Source organism: Alexandromys fortis, unplaced genomic scaffold, assembly GCF_014885135.2.
Source record: "Alexandromys fortis isolate MF-2015 unplaced genomic scaffold, M_Fortis_MF-2015_v1.1 scaffold_27, whole genome shotgun sequence".
In the NCBI taxonomy this organism is placed as follows: domain Eukaryota; kingdom Metazoa; phylum Chordata; class Mammalia; order Rodentia; family Cricetidae; genus Alexandromys; species Alexandromys fortis.
In genome coordinates this window covers 13,963,108-13,987,823 of record NW_026067952.1, presented here as the reverse complement: position 1 = coordinate 13,987,823, position 24,716 = coordinate 13,963,108, and the positions used below count along the sequence as shown (strand labels likewise).

General features: G+C 51.9%; 1 protein-coding gene across 1 annotated transcript; it reads left to right on the top strand.

Moving 5' to 3' along the window:
- The first annotated feature begins 810 nt into the window (after positions 1-810).
- On the top strand, positions 811-23,708 carry Xkr7 (XK related 7). Its single transcript, XM_050151341.1, has 3 exons — positions 811-1,391; positions 21,457-21,659; positions 22,643-23,708. The coding sequence occupies exons 1-3, from the start codon at positions 811-813 to the stop codon at positions 23,596-23,598; spliced, it is 1,740 nt and encodes a 579-aa protein (XP_050007298.1). The 3' UTR covers positions 23,599-23,708.
- The last annotated feature ends 1,008 nt before the right edge of the window (positions 23,709-24,716 follow it).

The window sequence follows — 24,716 nt, the reverse complement described above, 5'->3', positions numbered from 1 at the left end:
CGCCAGTTCTATCTTTCTGCACCCTCACCATCATCCGGACATCCTAGACAACGTGGCCTCCAGCGGTGGTGGAGGTAGCAGTTTGCACTTTCTCTTTCTCCCCAGGGGTTCCCTCCCATCCCTTCCCTCTGCCTTCCCTAACCGGGCTAGTGGCCAGATGAACGCCGCCGTTCCTGAAAGAAGGAAGAGTGAACAAGAGACCACAACTCCGAACTGCAGTTTCTCAGCTAGAAAAAGACAATGAAAAAAGAGACCTCTCAAGATCAAAGGAGGGATGAAACAATAAGTGAACGCGGGGAACTAGGAAGTGGCTTTGGAATGGGAGTGACTGCTAAAGGTTATGGCAGGTACCCAAGCAGCTGCTCCCACCCCTGCCCTTTTATTCGCAGACCCCGGCCTTTCACCCTCTTGGGGCATTGCAAGACCCAAATCACCGGAGGTACCGCAAGAGATCAATGGAAGGGAGAGGAAAGGGCGGGGGCAATCAAAGAGAAATAGAGTCCAAGGGGAGGCCAGAGACAGCAAGCATGTGGTTGGGCCCCACTCCTCCGAGGAAGCCACGCGAGGGTGACCCGGGATGCTCTCCCCGCCCCGGCCCCCTCCCTTCCCAGGGGGCGGCCCACATCCAGACCGGAGTCCGGGTGGGGCGGCGCCGGCAAGGATGAATAATTGAGGTAGAGGGGAGGAGGAAGAGGAGCGGCGGAGGAAGAGCGGGAGGCGGGAGCCGCCCGCCCGCGCAGGGTCCTCCCCACTCCGCACCCCACCCGCTCCGCCGCCCGGAAGTCGCTCCCCGCCTCCTGCTCCGCCAACATGGCCGCGAAGTCGGATGGAGCGGCGGCCGCGGCCGGTCCGGGGCCCGAGGGTCCGGCGGGAACAGCCCGGGGCGGGGCGGGAGGGCGCGGGGAGGTGACGACGGAGATCGCGGGCCCGGGACCGGCGGCGGCGGGGGGCCCGGGGCCGCGCTACGAGCTGCGGGACTGCTGCTGGGTGCTGTGCGCGCTGCTCGTGTTCTTCTCCGACGGCGCCACCGACCTGTGGCTGGCGGCCTCCTACTACCTGCAGGGTAACAACACCTACTTCGGCCTCACCTTGCTCTTCGTGCTGCTGCCCTCGCTGGTCGTGCAGCTGCTCAGCTTCCGCTGGTTCGTCTACGACTACTCGGAGCCCGCGGGGACCCCGGGACCCGTCGTCAGCACCAAGGACAGCAGCGACGGAGCCGCCATCAGCACCAAGGACAGCGCTGTCGCCTTCAGGACCAAAGAAGGCAGCCCGGAGTTGGTCCCCCGGCCCGCGCAGTCCTCGGCCAGCACCTACCGCCGACGCTGCTGCCGCCTCTGCGTCTGGCTGCTGCAGACCCTCGTTCACCTCCTGCAGCTCGGCCAGGTCTGGAGGTAGGAAAAGAGCAGGTGAAGGAAGCTTAAGTCCTGGGAGTGGGATATTGCCCCAGATCTGCTCTGGCCTTTCTAGCCCGTCCTACTCTTGTCCTGACCCTCACCTGACCCACTCCAATGCAGCTCTGATTTCTTCTCAGTCAGCCCCTCACCTCTGCCAAACTCTGTTGGACCCCAGATCCATAGCTTTGATCTGGCTAATGGGGCAAGAAACGGCCAGAGACCCTTAGTGATGTGTGAACAAGGAGTCGGGGAGCACGGTGACAAGTGTTATGCTTGGAACAGGGCACAGGGATCCTTCCAGTCCTGACCCCTCCTCCATGTCCAGGTACCAAGCCTAGACTTGGGGAAACATTCAGAAGTCTTTCCCAGCTCTCAGAGGCACTCAGTTCAGAATTGCAGCCCACCCCCAACATCCTGGGAGAGGCAGAAAAATGACTATCCCATCTAAACTTCCTGGTTCCTTTGAGAAAGGGTGTGGTGGATCCAGTCCACCACTCTTTGGCTCCTACTTCCTAAGGAGCTCCACAGAGCCCCACCCCCACCCCCAACAAAGGGGGCCAAGGAGATTTGGAATCTTGACTCTGACACTAGATAGCTTCCGGCTGCCCCTTAGTCCTCAGACCGGAAAACAAGGCTAGGGTTTCATTCAAACTGTTCACTTCCAGGCTTCTTCCTTTGCCAGCAAGTAGGGTGCCTGCTGGGCTGAGTTAATTGGAGAGGGGGGAAATTCTAAACCACAGCTCCTCTCGAATCAGAATCACTCTACTTCCTTGGGCTGTACCCTGCAGTGACAAAATGAATTTGCTTGCTGGGTGATCTCAGGCACACCTCCTCCTTCTGAGTCTGTTTCTTCACCTGTGAAGCGAGAGGGAAGCTCTACTCTTCCCCAGCTCACTGACTTACTGTTACGGTTGGGATGACTAGGCGAGGGGAGGTCTGTGTGAGGACTCTGCATAGTTGGGGAATGTAAGGGATTATCATAACAGATGTGTGCAGACAGCATGGGAAAAGTCCCTCTGCAGATATAGAGGATGGTTATTTACTCTGTTACTTTTTAGTGGATTCTGCCTAACTCAGAAAATACAGTTGGACTGAGCATTGGAAACTGGACCCCTAGTGTTTGACCCAGCTGCTTGCTCACTTGCCGTGTGTCACTCTCACTCTTGCTATGTTATTGATCCTCTCTCTGCCTTAGTTTCCCCATCTTCACCCTCCAAGATGATGTGCTTAATCTGCTCTGTGTGCTCTGGAGTTGGGAGAGGGGGAAACACTGTCCACGGTCTTATTATTATTAGCTTGACACACAAAAATATTCATGTCTACATCCAGGAACTAATCTGCATTTATCATTCTGTGCCCAAATGGACAGATGGTGGGTTATTTTTAGATTTTGAAATGGTAACTTCCTATTCTGGGTAGCCAAAGCTTCATCCCCCTTTCCCTTCAGCCTAAAGTGGGCCAGCTACCCTGCGACTCACAGGCCACCCTCCTCCTCCCCATTCAGAATCCACGTACACAAAGCAAATAGGAGTCTTCTTTCTTGAACAGAAACTGAATCTCCCTCAAATATGGAAAAAATGACCATAGAAGGGTATCCAAGGGGAGTGGCCAGAAGTGGCTAGGTGTCCTCCCAACTCCGTGGCTCTCTCCCCTACTTCCACTGTTCTACACTGGGAAAGTGAGAACAGGGATGAGATGACTGGACAGGGTAATAGTCAAATGAGCACGGGGGAACCCAACCTAAGGAGAGATTTGTGTCCATAGTATGGTATTTTAAAAACTCAGTCTCTTTCTGGGGGAAAAAGAGAAAGGCATTGGCTGTAGTAGTATCATGCCCATAAAAATTTTAGACAGGGTTTGCATGGTTCCAGCCTGTGAGTTCTTCCTCTTCATTTCTCTTAAGCATCCACCTAGGCGCCCAGCCCTAATTTACAATGCCATTACAATTATTTTATTAAGCACTCACTTTCTGCCAAGCCACTGGTTGCCTTTTTTACCTTCTTTCTCCCCTGTGTCTTTTTTTTTTTTAATAATTTTGTCGTGTGGTTGGTATTATAATTTTCACTTGGTGGATGAGGGAACGGAGGCTGGAAGAGGGGGGCACCCTTGCCCAAGGTCACACAGTGAGCAACTGGAAGCTTTGGAACTCAAGAGGCTGCATCTTCACAAGCCACGTTCAGTTCATCCACCTTGCAATTCTGCCACCAAAGTCTCCCCCAAAGCTTGAAGAATTATAAGTCTGAGGCTGTGAGATTGCATGATGACAGATCGTCCGGCTTCTGGGGCAGGGAGATAAGACTCTGGAAACAGGAGGAGGCAGTTGAACCGTGTGGGTAACGATGAGGAAACTGTGTACTGTGGGGAAATGCTGGATTTGGGGGAGGGCATGCCTTCAGAGGATTTATGTTTTCATCTTGGTTTGAAAGTGACCTTGGGCCAGGTTCTTCCATTTCTGAGCCTCAGTTTCCCTGTGTGTGAAATGATGCGATTAGATGTGGTGATCCCAAGGTCTGATATCTTTCTCATGACCCTTAACGATGTGGTACACTGCCACAGAACAGCTTAAGGTCATCAGGGTCAATTTGGGGTCCTCCCCCCCCAACACTCCTTCTATGTCTGGGTTACAATTCTGTCCCTCTGCCTCCTAATGCGCCTGCCCTTTGGAGAGACTGCAATGAGTTGGTCACCTGCTGGGTACTTCCTTCCAGCATAGAATAGAAATCACTTAAAGAAAGAAGTGAGATTGGGGTCTACAGAGAGCTGGAGAGCAATTGCTGACAGCTTGACTCCTCGCTAAGTTCAGACTCCACAGTCAATTAGGAGAGGTCGCCTAGAAATGGCTACTGGGGAGGAGACGTGCGCACCAGGTCACGTTAACCAGGCTACGGTTCTGACTCTGGCTCTCTTGTCACTGATACTCTGGACCCTTGTCCCACAAGCTTTGGATTCTTAAACTGCCAAGGGCCTGGAATGAGCAGGAACATCCAGAGAATATTCAGGGAGAAGCCATCCAGTTTGACATGCCTAGAAATTAGTAGTGTTGGCACAACAGGCTACCACATGAGGTGTTCCAGCAGATGTTCTGGGTGGTGAGGCAGGGGTGGCAAGGAGGGAACCGTGCACCTGAGCCCTCCAGAGTAAAGTCAGGGAGACTGCAGGTCACTCCGTTCCCGATCCCATACCCTAGTTCTGAATTTTAATCATAAAGATAATTTCTACTTTTCATGCCTGAATGTTGCCTTCAAAAGTCGGGGTGGGGGGCTGGAGAGATGGCTCAGTGGTTAAGAGCACTGACTGCTCTTCCAGAGGTCCTGAGTTCAATTCCCAGCAACCACATGGTGGCTCACAGCCATCTATAATGAGATCTGGTGTCCTCTTCTGGCATGCAAGCATACGTGGAAGGAATGTTGTATACATAATAAATAAAAAAAAGGCAGGGGGGTCACGAGGACATGGGTGCATGGACTGTCAGACAAGGGGGCGTTGATGGGAAACAAGAGTCCTAGACATGACCAATGTACCACCTGGCCTCTCTAATGGTGCCATGAGAAATCATGGATCTAATGTTGCCAGGTCTTGATTTCTCAAGATAAGTGGGAATTAGAAAGTTGGGAAATCAGCTACTAAGATTTTTTTTTTAAAAAAAAAAAAAATAGTTTCAGTGAGGGCTAGTGAAATGGCTCAGTGGGTAAAGGTGTCTGCTCCCAAGCCTGCCTGACAGCCTGAGTTCACTCCCCAGGACCCCTATGATAGGACGAGAAACTGACCCCTGCAAGTTATTCTCTGACCTCTACACACACACACAGAGAGAGAGAGAGAGAGAGAGAGAGAGAGAGAGAGAGAGAGAGAGAGAGAGAGAGCACTTAAAAATAGTATCAGTCAAAGGAAACGTTGGAGTAGGGGGCATCTTCTTTATACAACCCCAGCAAATACTTCCCAAGAGATAAGGTCCCTACACACAGATGTCATTAGTTAAACCTAACAGGAGGGAGCTCATAGACAGACACTGCCATGTTGCAGCCAGGGCTGCGTGAGCTGGTCCAGGCATCTCGCACTGAAACCTTCCCCGGTGGTTATTGATACATTCATTCATCTGACAAGGAAGCAAAACCCAGAGAAGTCAGGGGACTTGACTGAGGTCAGAGGACTAAGTGTGGGGAGGGAAGGTGCTCGCCTCTTTGTCTAGTTCCCAAACCTAACTCCACCCCATCATGACACACTTAGTGTGATGGGAGGGGGGTCATGGGAAAATGCCTTGAGGCAGGAGCAGACTGAGTCCCTGGGAGGAGAGCAAACAGATCCCTTGACGGGGCATAAATCTGGCAGTGGGCTGGACACCAGGCTATCCTTATCCACTTCCCACCCCCCAGCACTCTGAGCAGTTAAGCCACTGAGGGCTGTTAAGCCAATTAAAGTTCCAGCTCTGCCTCCTCTGGCCCTCTGGCCAGCAAAGCAGTAAGCCTTGAATCCCGCTCTCCCTAATCTTGAACTCATGGGTCCCAGCTTTACTCAGCTAAGCATGGCTTCCTAAGCCAATTAGTGTGAGACCTGGCATGGGATTCCTCCCCGGCTGTCAGATTCGGAGCACCTTGAGGTGGGGAGGAGGGGAGGTGACAGTGAGCTTCTGGGTCCTTCTAGCAGCTCACCGTGTCTAGCTGTTCCATCTCTGCCTGGGTGTGCCAGCAAACCCTACACTCCAGAGAGCTTCTGCCGTGAGTCAGTGCCGCTGTGACATCGGGTTCTGGGTTCCCTTCTGGGAAGCGGAATCACTGGCGTAATGTGAAGAGTATGAACTCTGGATCCAGGGTCTCCACTCAAATCCTGCCCCCACTGTCTTGTCAAACCACACAGTCCCCATCCCGTCTAAAGTAGGGACTATGACTGTATCTATCTGCTTCTTGTACTGTTTTGTGTTTAAGGAGGTGACATGTACCAAGGACTTAGTAAGGGCTGGTTCCTCGTTTAAGTATTCAAAATCAGGTGGCAGAGCAGCTGAGGTGTCTTGGCAGGTAAAGGCGAATGCCATCAAGCCTGACAATTTGAGTTTCAATCCCAGGGATTCACATGGTGGAAGGAAAGGACCCCTGAGTCCCCCATGTGAGCTGTGTCACACCCATGCCGCCCCTACACACGTGCACACAAAATGTATTAATTTTAAGATCATTAAAAAGAAACAACCTGGGAGCAGCAGTTAGCACCATCATAGTTCTGTGCACAGTAGTCAGCGGTGAGGGAGGGGGCTGTGCGCCACAGTGACATGGCTCTCGTGGATTTAATCTGCAGTCACTCGTCCAGCAGGCATTTATGGAGTACCTGCTGTATACCTGGACCTGCTCTAAGTGTCAAGGATAAAGAAAAGATTAAGGCGGTAATGTGAACTCTAGTGGGTTACATGGTAGAAATGCTATGGGAAAAGATGAAGTTGGGGCTGGGGGGATGGTCCAACAGGTGGAAGCCCTTGCTGTTCAGTCAGGGAGGAACTGAATTCTGATGTCTAATACCCGCATAAAAAACTATGTGCGCCTGTGACCCAAGTGCTGGGGCTGTGGAGACAGGAGGATGCCTGGGACTTGTTGGCTGGCAGTCTCACCCCACAGTTAGAAAAAGATCATGTCTCAAGGGAACAAGGCAGAGAAGAAAGCAACAGGACACTCGGCATCCTTCTGTGATCTCTGTGGGCCACCTGCATGTGCACACAGGTACATACACCACACACACAAAGCTGAAACAGGCCAGGGATCCAGTAAGCCACAGGGCTCTGATGATCTGGAGAGGGAAGCCTCACAAAGGAGGTGGCGGTATGTAGCTGGATGGCTGGTCTAGTCAGGGAGAGGGATGGGAGGGGTCTCAGGAAGGGCAAGGGTGCCACAGGCAAAGGGAAACAGAGCAGCCAGAGGCAGCAGCAGTGAGGAGAGGGTAAAGTGAGGCTGGTGCCGGGCCTTTCGACTCCGAAAGGGAATGCCAAGAGTGTCTGTCCAGAGAAGGGATAGACTCCCTTTCACCATGTCCACTCTGGCTGCTGGTGAAGAGTGGACTGCAGGGAGGTCAGGGCAAGTCTGGGGACACAGGAGTCTCCAGAGGATCTAAGTGAACAAGGATGGAGCTGGGCCAGAGTTGTGGCAGCAGGGGTGGACTCCACACCAGGCTGGGTCCACAGGAGCTCTGTCTTTCTCTGGCTCTTCCTCAGTTTCCTCATTCATGTGGGTAATGGCCACAACCCATTCTCCAGAATCAGCAATATCCTTGCACCCGCCACTTTGTGTGACTTTGGGCAAAGACGTAATTTACCTGTCTCTTGGTAACAATAACACCATCATTTGGCTATCCATAAGCTAAATAATGGATATGTCGTGTTTAGCACCCCTTGCCTGGAACACAGAAGCGCCCAGTTGTGATTAGCCCTTGCTGTTCCATAATTATTTGTAACAGTGGTCACAAGTTAGGGTCTGTAGTCTTTCCAGGCTGTGTCACAGTCCTCTCACTGTCGTTTCAACCCTGGAGCCCATTTTTCTTATGTTGGTTATGAGTCTGGCGTTTTGAATCATCACACCCACATCTCAAACATGTTTACAACTGCTTGGGCTTGGCTACAGCCCCTTCACAAATGTTCCTCCCTGTGTTGAATTGGCAGGGTTGTTCCGGCGTGGCCTCCCCACGCACCTCCAGAGAGACCCTGGCCAGTGTGCTCTGCTCCACCCTTCCTGCCCCCTGCCACCAGGCAGCAACAGTCCACCAGAGCCTCTCCTAACAGACACAGAGCAGGGGCGGCAGGCAGGCCCTGTCCTCTGTTTGATCTATAAAGACCACACAGGCGAGAAACCCTGGGGAGCCAGGAGAGGGAGAGCAGCAAGGAAGTGGCTTTGAACCCCAGCAGCTGGGGCAAAGGTCCCTGGGGAGAGGAGGAGGCAGTTGGAGATCTACTAAGGCTTCTGATCTGGACTCTCCACTCTCCACCCTGCCTTTGTAAAAGTGTCCAAATTCTTGTCCTGGGAAATGCTATCAGCTCCCTCCACCAAGTCCCTCCCACCTCACCCCACCCCACCCACAGCCAGAGGCAGTTGAGGATTCTAGATCTGGTGTTCAGAAGCCCAGGGTGTCCTCGGCTCTCCTCTTCCCCATCTTGCACCAGAGCTCTTGGCTTCACCCTCTGTCCCCGGGCGCCAGAAGCAAGTCACTGGCCCCCGATGCCCAGGGGCTACTTTCTCCATCAGCATCCTCTCTCACTCGCCACTTCTATATACCCTTTGGGCTGACTGCCTGGTTTTGTGCCAACTTGACACAAGCTAGGGTCATCAGAGAGAAAGGAGCCTCAGTTGAGAAAATGCCTCCATGAGTGCCAGCTGTAGGGCATTTTCTTAATAACGATCAATGGGGGAGGGCCCACCACACCCCATTGTGCACGGTGCCACCCCTGGGCTGCTGGTCCTAGGTCCTATAAGAAAGCAGGCTGAGCAAACCATGGGAAGCAAGCCAGTAAGCAGCTCCCCTCCATGGCCTCTGCATGAGCTCCTCCTTCCAGGTTCCTGTCCTGCATCAATTCCTGTCCTGTCTTCCTTCAGTGATGAGCAGCAATGTGGAAGGGTCAGCTGAATAAGCCCTTTCTTCCCCAACTTGCTTTGGTCCTGTTGTCATCGCAGAAACAGTCACCCTAAGATGCCCTTCGAGGCCACACTCCCTGTTGCTTCTTTCTCAAAGCTTTTCCCCAACAGCCCCAGCACCACCCTCAGCCCCTCACACCACCTTCCACTTCCTCATCCGGGCCAAAGCCATCTTTATAACCTCAAGTGGAACTGCTTGGCAGCTTTGCTTGTGGAAGAGCTGTACACTCGCCTCACCCAAAACTGTCTCTTTGGGAAGAGATGTAATGAAGGGGATCGCCACTAGCTGATTTTGAGTTTTCTTATGTTTGGAGACAGGGTCTTGTATGTCCCAGGCAGGCCTTGATGGCCACTAAGCGGCCCCAGGTGATCTTGAACTTCTAATCTTCTCAAGATCTAGGTTTGTAGGGTGTGCACCACCACGCCCTGATTTATGTGTTGCTGGGGATCGAACCCAGGACTTAGTCCATGCTAGCCAAGCGCTCTATGACCTGAGCTACATCTCCAGCCCACAGTTTGCTATTTCTTGTATTGTTTGAAGATTTTACTTCTGGTTTTTAGCTCATGAGGACATAAATGTATACATTCATGTCTGCTGTAAAAATTAGCTATTTTGACCAGGTGGTGGTGGTGCACACCTTTAATCCCAGCACTCAGGAGGCAGAGGCAGGCAGATCTCTATGAGTTCAAGGCCAGCCTGGATTACAGAGTGAGTTCCAGGACAGGCTCCAAAGAAACCCTGTCTTGAAAAAAAAAAAATCAGTTGTTTTGATGGGTGTGGTGGCACCTGACTCTTCCCACACTTGGAAGACAAGCAGATCTCAGGCAGACTGGTTTATGTAGCGTCAGCTAGGGCTACTTAGTGAGATCCTGTCTCAGAAAATGAAGAATATGACTAAAAATTAGAGTTATTATAAGACTCAGATTACATCATTGCATCTGTGACAGACAGGATGAAGCACAAGGACCTACAGAAACAAAACCCTATCCCGCCACCTCCACGGTTTTCAGCGAGCCACTGGGCTAATCTGAACCTTGGTTTTCCTCTCATCTGTGAGGAAGGGATAGGGAGTCCCATGTGGCAAGCCAGTGTGCAGGTGCAGTGGAAGAATGCATAGAGCATGTTTATTAAGAATTATTAAGAATTATTGAGTCCATAAGAGTGTCAGTGTTAACTAGCATTACTGATCCATTTTACAGATGTGAAACTGAGTTACAGATAGGACTAGCCTCCCAGCTGGTAGCAAAGCCAGGGCTGAAAACCATGTGCTCAAGCCTCCCAACCCTCTGTGTGTGGGTTCTAAGCCATCCCTCCTTCTGCTAGCTAAGCATATTTTTTTTTTAAAAAAAAAAAGTTTAAAAATTGGGTGTATCCATGTGGGTGTGTGCATGTGAGTGCAGTTGCCCCCCAAAGCTAGCAGAGGTCACTTGAGTTAAGTTGCAGGCATTTGTGAACTGCCTGATATGGTGCTGGGAACTGGGCTCAGCTCCTCTGCCAGAGCAGCCAGTGCTTTCAACTGCCGAGCCATCTTTCCAGCGTTGGCTAACTATATATATACTTAAGGCGTTTGTGTGCATGCGAGTGCAAGAGTGGATACGCTATGGGCATGTGCAGAGATCAGAGGACAGGTCAGTCCTAGCCTTACACCTTGAGGGCTTCTTATTGCTTTGCCAGCCCACCACTTCCTGGGGCTTCTCCTGTTTCTGGTTTCCGTCTCACCATAGGAGTACTTAACTACAGACACACATACTACTGCACTGCCCCCACAAATACATTTTACATGGGTTCTGGGGATTCAAATGCTGGTCTCCACACTTGCACAATAAGTGCTCTACCCACTGGCCCACCCCAGCCTAGTTAAGTGTGTTCTTATAGACTGATGAATCGGGTATTACTTTGAGGGTGGGAAGGAAAAAAATATATCAGAAAAGCCTCTAAACCATTTTATTTTAATGTAAAATAAAGTATCTGCTGTTAACATTCTGGGCTCTTTCTCGGCCGTCCCCTGGGCTCGTCACTCATGCCTGTCAGCCCATCTGGCTGCTTTGTCCACAGATCACAAGCCAGGGGAGGCCTGGCCTTGTCCTTGCTACCTTTGCTGGCCTTGCACTCAGCCAGTTCCTGGATGAGGAGCCTGACGGAACAAGTTTGGGCTTCGTGGCTGTGGTATCAGAGCAAAGGCGGTGTAAAAGCCTGCCACTCGGGCACAGCAGTGAGGTTTGCTGGGACTCCAGCATCAGCCTTCTGCTGCCAGTGGGCTGAGGGCTAAGCAGAGGAACCCTGAGTCCAGTTCCCAGAAGAAAAAGGCATAGCTGATTTAGGAGCCAAGAAGTAAAACTCCTTGTGGGAAGTGGATGCTCAGTGATGTTGGTGTGAATTGAACAGAACCTCTGAGATCAGAGTCCTGGGCCAGTCATTTCCTCTGTCTGTGAAGTTCATATGGGGACTTGAGAATTTTGGCCCGAGTTTTCCCAGGGCTCAGGAAAGAAAAAGGAGCCCAGCACTCCGGGTCCCGGGCTGGTCAAGATCCCATCACCTTGTAGCTGTGTGATCCTGGGGAGAACTGCTCACCAGCCAGAGTTTGTCTAGAAAGTGGAGAGACGGTGGTTCAGCCTCCGGGTTCTTCCAGAGACACCAGCACTTGTTACAGGGGCACCTCTAAGGTGTGCTGCTGCCCTTGCGGCCCGAGTGGCAGCCCATCCTAAAGCTTAGGGGCCAAAGGGGAAGGGCTGGAGAGGAGCCCCACCAAGGAAAGATCCTTGTTCTGTGGCCCCAAGTTTTTGTGCACACAGATGATCCAAAGTTAAACGGAGGTGGGGACTTTTTTTGTAAATACGAGAAGACCTTGCCGCTCTTTCAAGGGCGCAAACACCCACTAGCAGAGGGTGTGGAGGAAGTGGCTAGCTGGCAAAGACACTGTAAGCAGGGCCTTGACTTCAGTTTAAAGGACAAACTAGATGACTGTAAAGCCCCTTATGGTTTAAATTCACAGTTCTGACTCGGGGTCTTACAATACTGAGTCCCAGGCTGCTGGACTGGCATACTGCAGGCTGCAAACCCCGTGACATTTGGGGAGACCCAGCCTGGGGTGTGTTCCTTTCCCATAATGCTATTCACCTATCTTCTATTGCTTTCATTTTATGTATTTACTTCTAAAACTTAACCTACCTGTTCCTTTTCACAGTGCTGGCATCAAATCCAGCCTCTCACACATGCTGGGCAAGTGCTACACATCCCAGGCATTGCCTACTTCTTAAAGCGGTATTTTAGCTTTTAGTGTGCAAAATTCTAAATGTATACAAAAGCAGAGTGACTAGGATGATGAAGCCCACATTGGATCGTTAATGTCATTGACTCTTGGTCAATTTGGTTTTGTAGAGTTCAGTGCTGTTTGCTGAGTCTGTGGGGTCAGCAGTGTTCAGTATCTGCACTGTCTAATGGGAGCCACCAGCCACCAACAGCTATTGAGTCCTTGGAATGGGAGCAGAGGGATAGATGAAATACATTTTTAAGTGAATTAAATTTCTCAAAATTTATTTCTATTGTATGTGCACGAGTCTCTCATTGGCCTGGAACTTCACACAAGAATTAAACTTCCAGGGGTCAGCCTGTCTTGGGCTCCCAATTTGACATCCCTGGGATTGCAGGTGGGAACTGCCATGCCTGGATTTTTACATTTTCATTTTTATGTATAAAAGTATTTTGCCTGCATGTATGCTTAAGCACCATATGCACGCCTGGTGCCTGAAGAGGTCAGAAGAGGGCATTGGATCCCCTTGAACTGGAGTTACAGATGGTTGTGAGCCACCATGTGGGTGCTGGGGACAAAAGCCAGGTCCTCTGGAAGAGCAGCCAGTGTTCTTAACTACTGAGTGTGTGATGCGTATAAGCCCAGGAAGGCTTTCTTTTAAAGTCATGTGATATTTCCTTAATTGGTTGCATAATTTCTAACCTGAGACTTTCCTTTTTGCATTGATATCCTAATTGCTGGCTGGGCTTGAAAAATGTATAAGGGAAAACATTGCATTTCATATTCTGTCACTGAATTTCATATTCTCTCAGGGCATGGCTGGTTAGCGCTGAGGCGCAGCTGCCTCTTTAGATAGGGCATGCCTCTGTAGCTCCCCCAGAGCCCCAGAAAATGAAAACAGCTCAGTTCTCAGAGCACTCTACTTCTGAAATCTCTGTCAGACCACAAGTAACCAGATGCGATTCTTCCTTTCTACATTAGTGTCCCGGTACCTTCAAATGTCACCAGGAGATTGGAATCAAGGCCCTCCCCATCATCTCCTGACATCCTCGCTCCACCCAGGGACTGAGGGGAAGAGAAAGAGCAAACAAAGGTCCCTCAGAGCACAGGATGCCAAATCTTAGTCTCTCCTGCACATCACCAACCCATAACATAGATGGCAAAGTTGAGGCTCAGAGAAAGGAAGGTTGTGAGAGGCCAGAACCTGATCCCAAATACTTTGCTCCGAAACAGCTGTCTGTTTTTCTACGAAGCAAGAATCTGGACCCTGGCTGGGAGCTGGTGAGGAGGGATGGGAGGAAGTCTCCGACTTTTAGCTAGGGCCTAAAACAGTGGCCGGAAGTATTTGGCCTGAGGCCAGCAGAGAAGAGGGGCTGTGAAGGAAGAGGGAGACAGCCTGGCTCCCCGCACCACATGAAATGGGAGCCAAACGTGTAAAATCACAATCTTTACTGACATTTAGGATTCTTTTGGCTGCCAACCCCAGGAAGGGACTATTTTCGCATCTTTGCAGGAGTGCTCAGCACTGAGGGGTAAACCAATGGGAAAGGGTGTTGATGCCCCCCTTCCCGGGCTGCACTGCAGAAGTCACAGGCGGGGACTCGTTCCGTGGCTAGTTTGACCCATGCCCGGGTGAAGTGAAGGGCACACAACTCCAGTGCTTTCCAGCTACTGGACTAGGTGCCAGGCCTCTCCTCCAAATGTCTGGTAACGGTCAAAAGGCCAACCTTTGCTCTCACCTGGCAAGCGACCCACCCTCCACTCTTTTCCCCTTGACTGAGTTCCCCACACCTAGGCAGCACCTCTAAAACCATCACCCCCATTTAAACCTTCCTGGGTCCTGCACGGTGGCTCCTCATCTCTCACTTTCTCCCACTCCCTAACCTCAGGACCTTTGCCCCGGTTGCTTCCTCTGCCAGGCTCTCCCTCCCCTCCCTTTTCCGCCTACTTAGCTCATGTGCCTGCTTCAGACTGATCAGCAATGGAAACTTCCAGAAAATCTTTCCTGACTTCCAACCCTCTCCAGTCCCACTGGTTTCCTCTATGCTGAGTAATTTTGACTTTTTGCTTTGTTTAGTGAGTCTCACTATGAGGACAGACTAATTGGAAGTTACTATGTAGCACAGGCTGGACTTGGACTCACAGAACTCCTTCTGCCTCCGCTTCCTTGTTTTGCATTTTGAGATAGGGTTTCCCTGTACAACCTGGACTGGCCTCAGACCACCAATCCTCCTATTTTGACTTCCCGAGCACAGGATTACAGGCAAGTACCATCATGCCTGATAGAAAATCCCAGGCCTCCCTTCTGACAAGGCCTCTCAGTAGGCAGCTCCTTTAAGAAGCCTTGCTTAAGTGTTTTCTGTTACCACTTTCTGGTTTCTCAATTGCACTGGGAGGTGATGCTTAATGTGAGTTGATAGCATCATCAATAGGCCCCGCACAGTCCTCTGTTGTCCTACAAAGAGGTGGCGGGCTTGGAGGGTGGGAGTACTGCTGTCTCCTGAGCCCCACCCTCAGCCTGCAGGGGTCACAGGGCGAGGTCCATTTGGAGACAGAGGTCTTTAACAGGCTGTTTCCCTGGATGGAACGGGCAGAGCCGGGAAGCCTCTGGAAGCTGCTGTGGTTTTGGCGCAGAGCCCTGAAGGGGTGCGGGGAGGGCGAGAACACACGCTCAGAAACTCGGAGACCGACAGATGGAGGAGCTGAGGATGTGAGAGACACAGACAGACAGAAAGGAACCCAGAGTCAGGAAGAAGAGAACCAAGCAGTGGAGGATGGCTGGAAAGCGGGCAGTCACGCCGAGCCACGAGCTGAGCAGCAGGCCAGCAGATGGACCAGTCAGTGAAGGACTGGGAGCCCCAGGCAGACAGATCCACAGGGAGGAAAGCAAAGCTTGTGTCCACAGGACAGGCAGATGAACAAAGTCTCTGCACAACAGAACGATGTGTAGTTTGTAGGATAGACAGGTGGGCTGGCTTGGGATCCCTGCAAGAGACTCACAAATTGACAGACAATGGTAAAGGAATGGATAGAGAAGACTGCCATTCAAGCGACAGACAATGACCTGGGGTCTGAGGCCAGGTTTGCCTCTCTGAGGAGAGACTAAAACCAATGACAGAAACATCACCTCATGCTAGACTTGGGGGTTGACTCAGCAACAAGGGAGAGATGGGGTAAGCTGGGTGCTAAGCCCAGAATTTTTCTCAGGAACATTGACCCCTCCCTCTTGTTTCCCCCTCCCTCTGTGCATTAAAGCAAATCCCTTGGGCTCTGGAAGATGCTAGGTCACAGGGGTGACCTGAGAGGGGAAGAAGAGTGAGTTCTGTCCATTTATTGACTCTGCTCATGGAGGTCATGGGGTCCTGGGGGAGCCGAGGAGCTTGAGCGGATGGATTCAGACACTAACTGTTGGCTTCTTTACTTCTCAGGCCAGACAGTTTTGCTCCCAGCCCCAGCTGTTTATGCTTACTGGTTCTTTGGGTTTCTAGAGCACACTTCGCTTCCTCTCTTAGCATAAGACAGTGAGTTGGGGGCTGGCAAGATGGCTCAGAAGGCAAAGGCCCTAACCATGAGGCCTGACCACTTGATTGAGTCTCATGGGAGGAGAGAACTGGCTCCTGCAGGATGTCCCCCACCTCCACATATGGCACACACACACACACACACACACACACACACCAATGAATTCGGTAATTTTAGTTTGTTTTGGAGACAGGAAGTCAAAAAGGACACAACAGGGTTCAGGTCTGTAATCCTAACCCTTGGGAGAACCAAGCAGGAGGAATTTCATGAGTTCTAGACCATCTGGAATTTTTAGCAAATTCCAGGCCAGAACTGTATAGCAAGACCCTATCTCAAAAACCTGCCAAAGACTGGGAAGCAGAAAGTTCAGTCCCAGTAGCTGTCTCCTTAGCCCTGTAAAGTGGGGTCACAACCTACTGTGGCCTGTGGGTTAAGAGCTCACCCTGGCTTCAGGCCACGGACATCTGAGAATCATAGAGGAAAGGAGCCTAGCCACGTTAGATGGGCACCAGGGAAGGCTTCCCGGAAGAACAACAGAATAAATGGGCAGTGGCGTTCTGGAAAGTGTTCTGACTCTGCGCAGACAGAGACGGAGGCCCAGGCTCTGCCGAGACCAGAGAGAAGACACACATTTATCCTTTCAATCAACATTTATCCCTGCCTTCTACCCATGTAAAAGCAGAGGACACTCTGGTGACCAGGACAAGCAAGGTCCCTACCTCATGAAGCACCAGTGACTGAACAGAAAGAAACTGTCTAGGGACTGAGGATGGAACTCAGTTGGCAAAGAACTTGTATCACACGCACGAAGCCCTGGGACTGATCCCAGCGCTTCAGAAACAGGATGTGGTTTCTCACACTTGTGATCCCAGCACTCAGGAGATGAAGGCTGGAGGATCAGGAGGAGTCAGGCAGGAAGGGAGAAGTACCAGTGTGGGATGGGTGGTCTCCTCAAAGAATGTGTCAGGGGAGCTGATGAGGAGCCAGAGCAGGATCCGGGGAAGGGCGTTCCAGGCTGAGCCCACAGCGAGTAAGGAAGTCCTGAGGCTAGAGCAAGTCTGGCAGGGACTTCCAATGCAGCTGGGGTGTGGAGAACAAGCAGACAGTGGTTTGAGATACAGTGAGAGAAACGGGTAGGCCAGATGGTTGGGAGCCTGTGAGCTGAGGGGAGAAGCTTGGGTTTCATTGCAAGTGTGATAAGAAGCCTGTGTGAGGTTTCCAGAAAGGGGATGACCCGATCCAATAGGCTTTAAGAATTACCCACTGGTTGCTATCTGTGGAATGGACTGTAGGGGGCAGGAGTGGCTGGACAGAGACCCAGAGAGGAGGCTGAGATTGTGGTTGTCCTGACAAGAGATGACGGGAGATGCCTGTACCAGGTGGTGTCCCCCACCTGTGAGACGGATGGAGCAGGGACTGGAGAGGGGGATGGGAGCGGCACTGGATGCATTTTGGAGAAAAGCAAGTCTGGATTCCTTGTCTAGAGATGGAGTGTCCTGTGTGGGCATTACCAGTCCCACCCGTGGTGAAATCTGCCTCTTTCAACTTTCTTTCAAACAGAGAAGACAGCAGAGTGCAGTGGGATTTCTGGCGGAGGTTTGAAGAGCAGTTGCTTAGTGGCCAGAAGGAGCCAGAGACCACCACCCAATATAAGCTCCTGTTATAGATAGAAAACTACTGTTAACTCTATCACTTGATTCTCACAATAAGGAAAAAGATTAGATTCAGGGAAGCAGAGACTATCCAAGACCATAAAGCAGGGTCCAGGGCAGGGTTGGGACACAACCCCACACACCTCTGTCCTGCCTTTAGGATCTTCATTCTGGTGACGGTGTTGCAGAGCAGGGTGACTGCTTCAGAGAAGCAGAAACTGATGAGGGGACATGAGGTTGCATGTCCTGGACAGTGTTGTTTTAAGACCTCTGTGGCGCAACATCTATCAAGCATATTATAACACAGTCACATCAAACATCAAATGTAAATTATATATAACTAGATAAAAGCCAAATTGCAAATGACTAGCTGACATCATGTTCTGTTTTGCAGACATTTAATTAAACATTTATTAATTTTGATTCTGCAGTTTTTCCCTGGGTTTTGAAGCCAATTTTCCCCCACAAGCCTCAAACACTCCCCTAAGCCCATGAACATCTCCCAGGTCCCTGGCAGCGAGTAGTTAGTGCTGGCTGGAAGAAACAGCCCCTGCTTTGGTCCCGTTGCCAAAAGGACCAGAGTAAGGCTGGGCTCCAAAAGGCTAGGGCTTTTGTCCTTAGGCTGCAGTGTGGATTCTGTGCTACCCTCTGACCCCCAAGCACCATGGACAGGTGGCAGAAGCCTCCTTTCCAGCCCTCTCCATCTCAGTCTTGGACGATGTGAGCCCTTTGTCTGCGGTTAGCTGGAAGCTGGCAGAGGAAAGAGTAGGAGTGGGCGGGGAAGTAGCAGGAGGTCTGCCAGGTGGTGACGGATGCTGGCGGGGCTGGCACCTCCCTCATCCTAACCTGGGCGGAAACAGATGGTCCTCTAGCCTCAGAGAGACTTCCAGGGTATTGCTCTTCTCCAGCTCCCCAGGCCCCTTCTCACTGGACCAGCTGGCCTCTCCTTCCTGTTCGAAGCCACAAGAACGAGGAAGGGAGTGGGGGCAGGCCTGGAATGAAGGTCTGTGTTCTCGGGGCCCTCAGCAGCCCTGGGGACCACCTGTCCCCCCACCCCATAGTCCTCAGAGTCCTTTGTTCTCTTTCCCAGATCTGGTGCATCATCGCATCATCCCCTTAGCTCATCCCTGTCACTTCAGCCTGGACCAAACCCAGCCTTTCCTTGGCTTCCCTCCAAGGCAGTCCTCAGAGTAGGCTTTCGAGGCTCCGAGCTGATCCTATTACCTCCAATTTTGGGATTCAGATTAAAAATTAAACTTGTGCTCTCCGGTTCCGATTCCTCTTTTTCAGGGATGAAACCCGGGGCCTGGCACATACTCAGCACATTCCCCCACTGCTGAGTAATGGCTCTAGCCCTGCAGCCTAGAACTGGCTGCAGGATTTGATGAACTTTCACAATTCTGGTCTTTCTGTGCCCCATCTCATTGGAAGCCTTCAGTCTAATTCAAGCACAGCAAACCTCAACCTATCCCCCTTAAAGGGTATGGGCTCCCATTGCCTCTGTACTTTGTATCTGCCCATTCTCTTGAATGTTCTCCTCTACTGCTCTCCTCAAGTGTGTGTGTGTGCAAGATTTATTTCTTTGTATTTTATGCACATGTGTGTTTTGTCTGTATACATGTCTGTTTACCATGTGTATGCAGTGCCCACAGAAGAGAGCATTTGATCTCCTGGACCTGGAGTTACAGATGGTTGTGAGCTGCCATGTGGATGCTGGGAATTGAACCTGGGTCCTTTGGAAGAGCAGCCAGTGCTCATAACCAACAAGCCATCTCTCCAGCTTTCCCCCACCACTAGTATTTTTTATTGTATTTTATTGCTCAATTGGTTGATTGATTTGATGTTTTTTGGTTTTGAGACAAAGTCTCTTTATGTAGCCCAAGCTGGCCTTGAACTTGTGATCCTCCTGCCTCAACCTCCCAAGTGTTGGGATTAGAGACAGTGCCACCAGGCCTGATGCCACATGTTTTCATGAAAACAGAAATTAAAATCAGGTGTTGCAGTGCCTATAGGAAGGGAGGTAGAAGATGGAAGCAGACGCATTAGGCATTAAGTACCAGCTTGAGCTAACTTGGGAGTTTGAAGTCAGTCTGGGTTACATGAGAACCCACCTTAAAAACAGAGACAGAACAAACAAGACCTGGCATGGTGGCACATATCTGTAATGCCACCACTCGGATGGTGGAGGCAAGAGGATTTGGAGTTCAAAGTCATCCTTAGCTACTCAGTTCTAGACCAGCCTGGAGTACAGGAGATACTGTTAAGAAAGAAAGAGAAAGAGAGAGGGGATGGAGAGGGGGGAAAAGTTCTCCCTGACTGCCCCTCTTCCCTGCCAAAGTTTCCCATCTCGGTCTCACGGAAGGGAAGAAGGGAAGGGCAAGATGCATAGAGGCACAAACCTAGTACGGAGCTAGGTTGCCGCACGCTGCTACATGACTGAATGATGCCGTCAGAAAACTGGGGGACAGGAGGAGATGACTTATCACCACTCATCATAAGAAATCATCAAGTCCTGGGGTAGCCAAGCAGCCAAAGGAACAGTCCCCTTTCCTCCCTGGCTACCCAGGTAGCAGAGAGGATGGATGTTAAAAAGCAGTGTCATATTGGGGAAGTGTCAGCAGCATTAACTGGGGACAAGAGGACCCCAAATTAGATGTTTTTGGCCACATTTTAGGGAGAAAGTCTATGACACAGGTTACTAGTTCTGGGAGAGTCAGAGCCACCAAGCTCTCAAATTTTCACACGGAGACCCTGTAGCACCACAGTTCCCTCCATAAGCTGTCAGCACACCGTGTATCTGTTGATCCCGTGGTTCCAATGGCCTAGGAATGCCAGCACTTTCCCATCCCTAGCGGCTCAGTTTGAGGTTCAGGCAACAGGTCGCTGGATCTGTGTTAGACCCTCTCCTCCTGTTCTCTGGGAAGCCACTTTTAGAGAATCCCTCTGTGGTTTGGTCAAAGAGCTAACCTGTCATTTCCAAAGCTTTTCAGGGTCTGGGGAAAGGCAGGTTCTGTGGGCACATGGAGAAATTAGACTCAAATCCTCATCCCACGTGAACACTGCTCTTGAACATCTATCCTCTTTGTTACTTGGGTAGGAATGAGCACATGCTCAACAGAGTAAATGAGAAGTAGAGTCCGGAATTGAACTCGGGGCTTAGATCCTTCCTGTCTACTCCAAGGTTATCAGAGTTATTAAAGTCAACCAGCTTGCAGCCAGGCATTCTTTCTTTTGTGATTACCTGGGTCGAGCACCTACTGGGTGCTAAGAACTGAGTGTGCGGTGTTTAGCAGGTGATGGAGTCCCTGGCACGGAGTTTAGAGCTGGGGGAGATGTGTGCCTAGCCGGGAAGTTCAACCCACTGTGGCAAGGGCTGGAGCAGAACTGGGACTTGGGGGTGGGAGGCTGAGGGAGGCTCCTACCTTGGGGGAGGCTGTGGTCAGCAAAAGCCCAATATTGGAAACAGGAGCAAGACTTACCTAGGTTTGGGGCTGGGGTGGGGTTAAGGAACAGGAAGGGATGTTCCAGGAAAGAGAACAGCAAGTGTAAAAGTCAGACTGTGAGGACATCTGTCAAATGCCCTGGAATCTGTGGCCTGTGTCAAACAACCGGATATGTTTGTGAGTAGCTGAGGCCAGGGAGCAGTGGGTCAGGACTGCGGCCTGGCACCAGCTGTGATCCATACAAGAAACCCGTGGCCAAACCTCTTCAAAGTTTCCATCAAGAAGCGGTGTTGTCTAGTGGTTAGTACCCAGAATTGAGTTCTGGTTCCGCTATTGGCTAACTGTATGGTCATGGGGTCACTGGCCCCCAGTTCCTTCCTCAAAACTGGAGATGGGGACAGGACTAGGCTAGAAGCTAATGGACGCACTCGGTGTTCCGCAACCATGTCTAGGAGAGTCGAACCCATTTGACAGTCAGAGAGTAGGTCATCCTGGTAGGGAGCTCTCCCTGGCGCAGGCGGGGAGGCTGAGGTGGGCAGGAACACGAGCCGACCAAGCCGGGAAGAGCCTGGGTCTGAGCACCACCTCCCCGGCAGGTACCTGCGAGCCCTGTACCTCGGGCTACAGAGCCGCTGGCGCGGGGAGCGGCTGCGGCGCCACTTCTACTGGCGGATGCTGTTCGAGAGCGCAGATGTAAGCATGCTTCGTCTGCTGGAGACCTTCCTGCGCAGCGCGCCACAGCTGGTGTTGCAGCTCAGCCTGCTGGTCTACAACAACCGAGAGCCAGACCTGCTGACTGGTGAGCCCCGCCACCTGCTGACCCCTGGGGATACCTGCGCCCCGCCCCAAAGGTTGTCCTGCCTGGCCAGGGTTTAGGAAACCACACATCCTCAAGACCCTCTAGGCCTCTGCAGACCTCCCCTTCCCCCTGACTTGTCTCATCCACTCTGACACCACCCCTTAGACACCCTGGGCTCCTCTCTTTCCCTCCTCGATTGTCAGGGCAGATCATATCTTACCGCTGCCCTTTACTCCTTCCAATAAACCTTAGGCCCTGAGGGAGTCCTCTGCCCTCTACGTTCTACAAATTGTTGAGTCCTAGCCTGCATCCACGGGGACCCATTGCTTTACAGACCTGCCCAGTCCCCCTCGGTTTTCAGAGACCCTTCACTGGATGTCCTAGTCTCTTCCCTTGCACCAGATCCTGTTTGCCCCACACCCTGTTTAACCCACCCGCAGTGTCCAAGACTCCATCACTAGTGTTCAGGCCCCCTGGGGACACCTTTTGCCCTCTCTCTAGCCCAGAATTCAGTGTCTCACTGGGATCCCCTCCCTACCTCTGCATAGCTCTAGTTGTCCCTCCGTACCCTCTTTGTTCTTATCTTCTGATGGTCTGCTGACTCCTCCATGACCTAATGATCCCTTCTTGACCTCCTCTTCTACTCCCAGAGTCCTGGACCCTAATTTCCCACCTCCACCAAGGCCCCTGAGCCCTGTTTACCCCATACTAGAATCCTAGACTTAACGTCAGTGGAGACCAAAATGAGCCCAAATCTATTTCCCTTTATGCTCCCATACCCACAGAAGCAGCCCGCCTCATTCCCTACCACCACCCCGTTTCCTTGCCCTTGAAGATCCCAACCAGACCTTCCTCACGCCTGCTCCACAGATCCTTCCCTTACACCTCCTCACAGACCAGGTCCTGACCCAGAACCTCCTCTCCAGACCCAACCTGGACCCACCCCTAACCCAGCCCACCCCATCCCTACCCTGTCTCCACAGCCCTCTCCATTTCTGCCTCCCTTGTGTCCCTGGCCTGGACACTGGCATCCTACCAGAAGGTACTGAGAGACTCGAGAGATGACAAGCGGCCCCTGTCCTACAAGGGTGCTGTAGCCCAAGTGCTGTGGCACCTGTTCACCATTGCAGCCCGAACCCTGGCTTTCGCCCTCTTTGCCAGCATCTACAAGCTCTACTTTGGCATTTTCATCGTAGCCCACTGGTGCATCATGACCTTCTGGGTTATCCAGGGTGAGACAGACTTCTGCATGTCCAAGTGGGAAGAGATCATCTACAACATGGTGGTGGGGATCATCTACATCTTCTGCTGGTTCAACGTCAAGGAGGGCCGCAGCCGCCGCCGGGTGACCCTCTACTATTGCATCGTGCTGCTGGAGAACGCAGCCCTCACCGGCTTCTGGTACTCCAGCCGGAACTTCTCCCCTGATTTTTACTCTCTCATCCTGGTCTGCGTGGTGGCCTCCAGCTTTGCACTGGGCATATTCTTTATGTGTGTCTATTACTGTCTCCTGCATCCCAACGGGCCCATGCTGGGGCCCCAGGCACCGGGCTGCATCTTCCCTGAAGCTCCAGGGCCCTGTGCCCCTCCAACTGATGCCATCACAAGTCCACCAAGATCGCTGCCAAGGACTACAGGCACTGAGCGGGACGGGGCCTCGGTGGGAGGTGAGCGAGCCGGGACCCCTACACTACCTGTCTTCCAGGTGCGACCTGGTTTGCCTCCCACACCAGTAGCTCGCCCCTTGCGGACAGAGGGGCCTGTCATTCGGATTGACTTGCCTCGGAAGAAGTACCCAGCTTGGGATGCTCATTTTATTGATCGCCGGCTCCGGAAGACCATCCTGGCTTTGGAGTATTCTTCACCTGCCACACCTAGGTTGCAGTACCGGAGCATGGGCACTTCCCAAGAGCTGCTGGAGTACGAGACTACAGTGTAGGCACCGTCTGCCTCCCAACAGGGACAGGCTTGACTGACTCCACATTGACCACAGTGTTGAGTCTGTATGTCAGGGCCACCAGGCTAAGTGGGAGTAGATCTTTGGATCCAAGAATGGCCCCGCCACTGGCTTCCCTTGGGGAAGAGGGCAGCCCTGTGGAGGCCCTAGGTCTCATTTTTTAGCCCTATGACCCATTCACTAATTTCCCCTGGACCAGGGCACAGGGCGTCAACTGGTGCTACCCCTCACAAACTGCCCCACTCTCATGGGCATGCCATATTATGCTTGGCACAAGGGTCTCAACCCTCTCCCCTGCCTAGAATCACCCACATCACCCCTGGTGGGCCAACCAGAGGAAAGGCACTGCTCGGGGGGTGGGGGAGCCTGCCTGGGATAGGAGGGGATCCCTGAGAGAAGGATGGGAAAGACTGTGGGGTTGTGGGATGGACTGGGGACGGATCTCTGGACAGAACTGGACAGCAGGAGGATTAGAGCAGGAAGTCGGAGAGAGAACTTGGGGATCCAACAGTACAGATACTGGCAGGAGGAGACCCCCAAGGAGCGAGGGATGATAGCAGTACGAAGGGGTCCAAGTGTGGGGTGGGCGCCTTTGCTTGGGAGGTGCACTTGTTGGGAGCTCTGTTACAGATGAGGTCTAGACCCCTCAGGTGAGAGGTCACAGGTGCTGTTTGCTCCAGATGTTCCCTGGAGATGAAGGCCTTCAGCACAGTGGATAAAATGTCCCCGGTGGTACTCCATCTGGCTCAACTACAGATGAGGCTCTAGCTGGGGAGACATCTTAGTTCTAGAATACCTCTTGAAAACAGGTCCCAGGGAGCTGCTGATCTCTTCTAAGGATCAAGGACACTGGAACCTGCTGCTCCGATGTGGATGCTTCTAGCTTCCACCATGGGCAGTGGAGGAGGAGATATGGAAACATGGACCACGGGGGATATTCTAGAATGGGTGCTCTAGTTCTAGGTTGCCAAGGTTTATGGAAGTTCTAGATCCCTTTCCATGTCCCTAGCCCTATCATCTTTAAAAGGAAATTGTCCTCAGAACCCTTGGGACATTTCTGCTGCCAAGTGATTCTCAGCTGGAAAAAAAATATCTCTGGG

Excerpts from the sequence above, each read along its gene's own strand:
- Xkr7 (XM_050151341.1), top strand. The coding sequence starts at position 811 with ATGGCCGCGAAGTCGGATGGAGCGGCGGCCGCGGCCGGTCCGGGGCCC. Across the intron at positions 1,392-21,456 it reads CAGCTCGGCCAGGTCTGGAG|GTACCTGCGAGCCCTGTACC; the intron begins GTAGGAAAAGAG and ends CCTCCCCGGCAG. Across the intron at positions 21,660-22,642 it reads AGAGCCAGACCTGCTGACTG|CCCTCTCCATTTCTGCCTCC; the intron begins GTGAGCCCCGCC and ends CTGTCTCCACAG.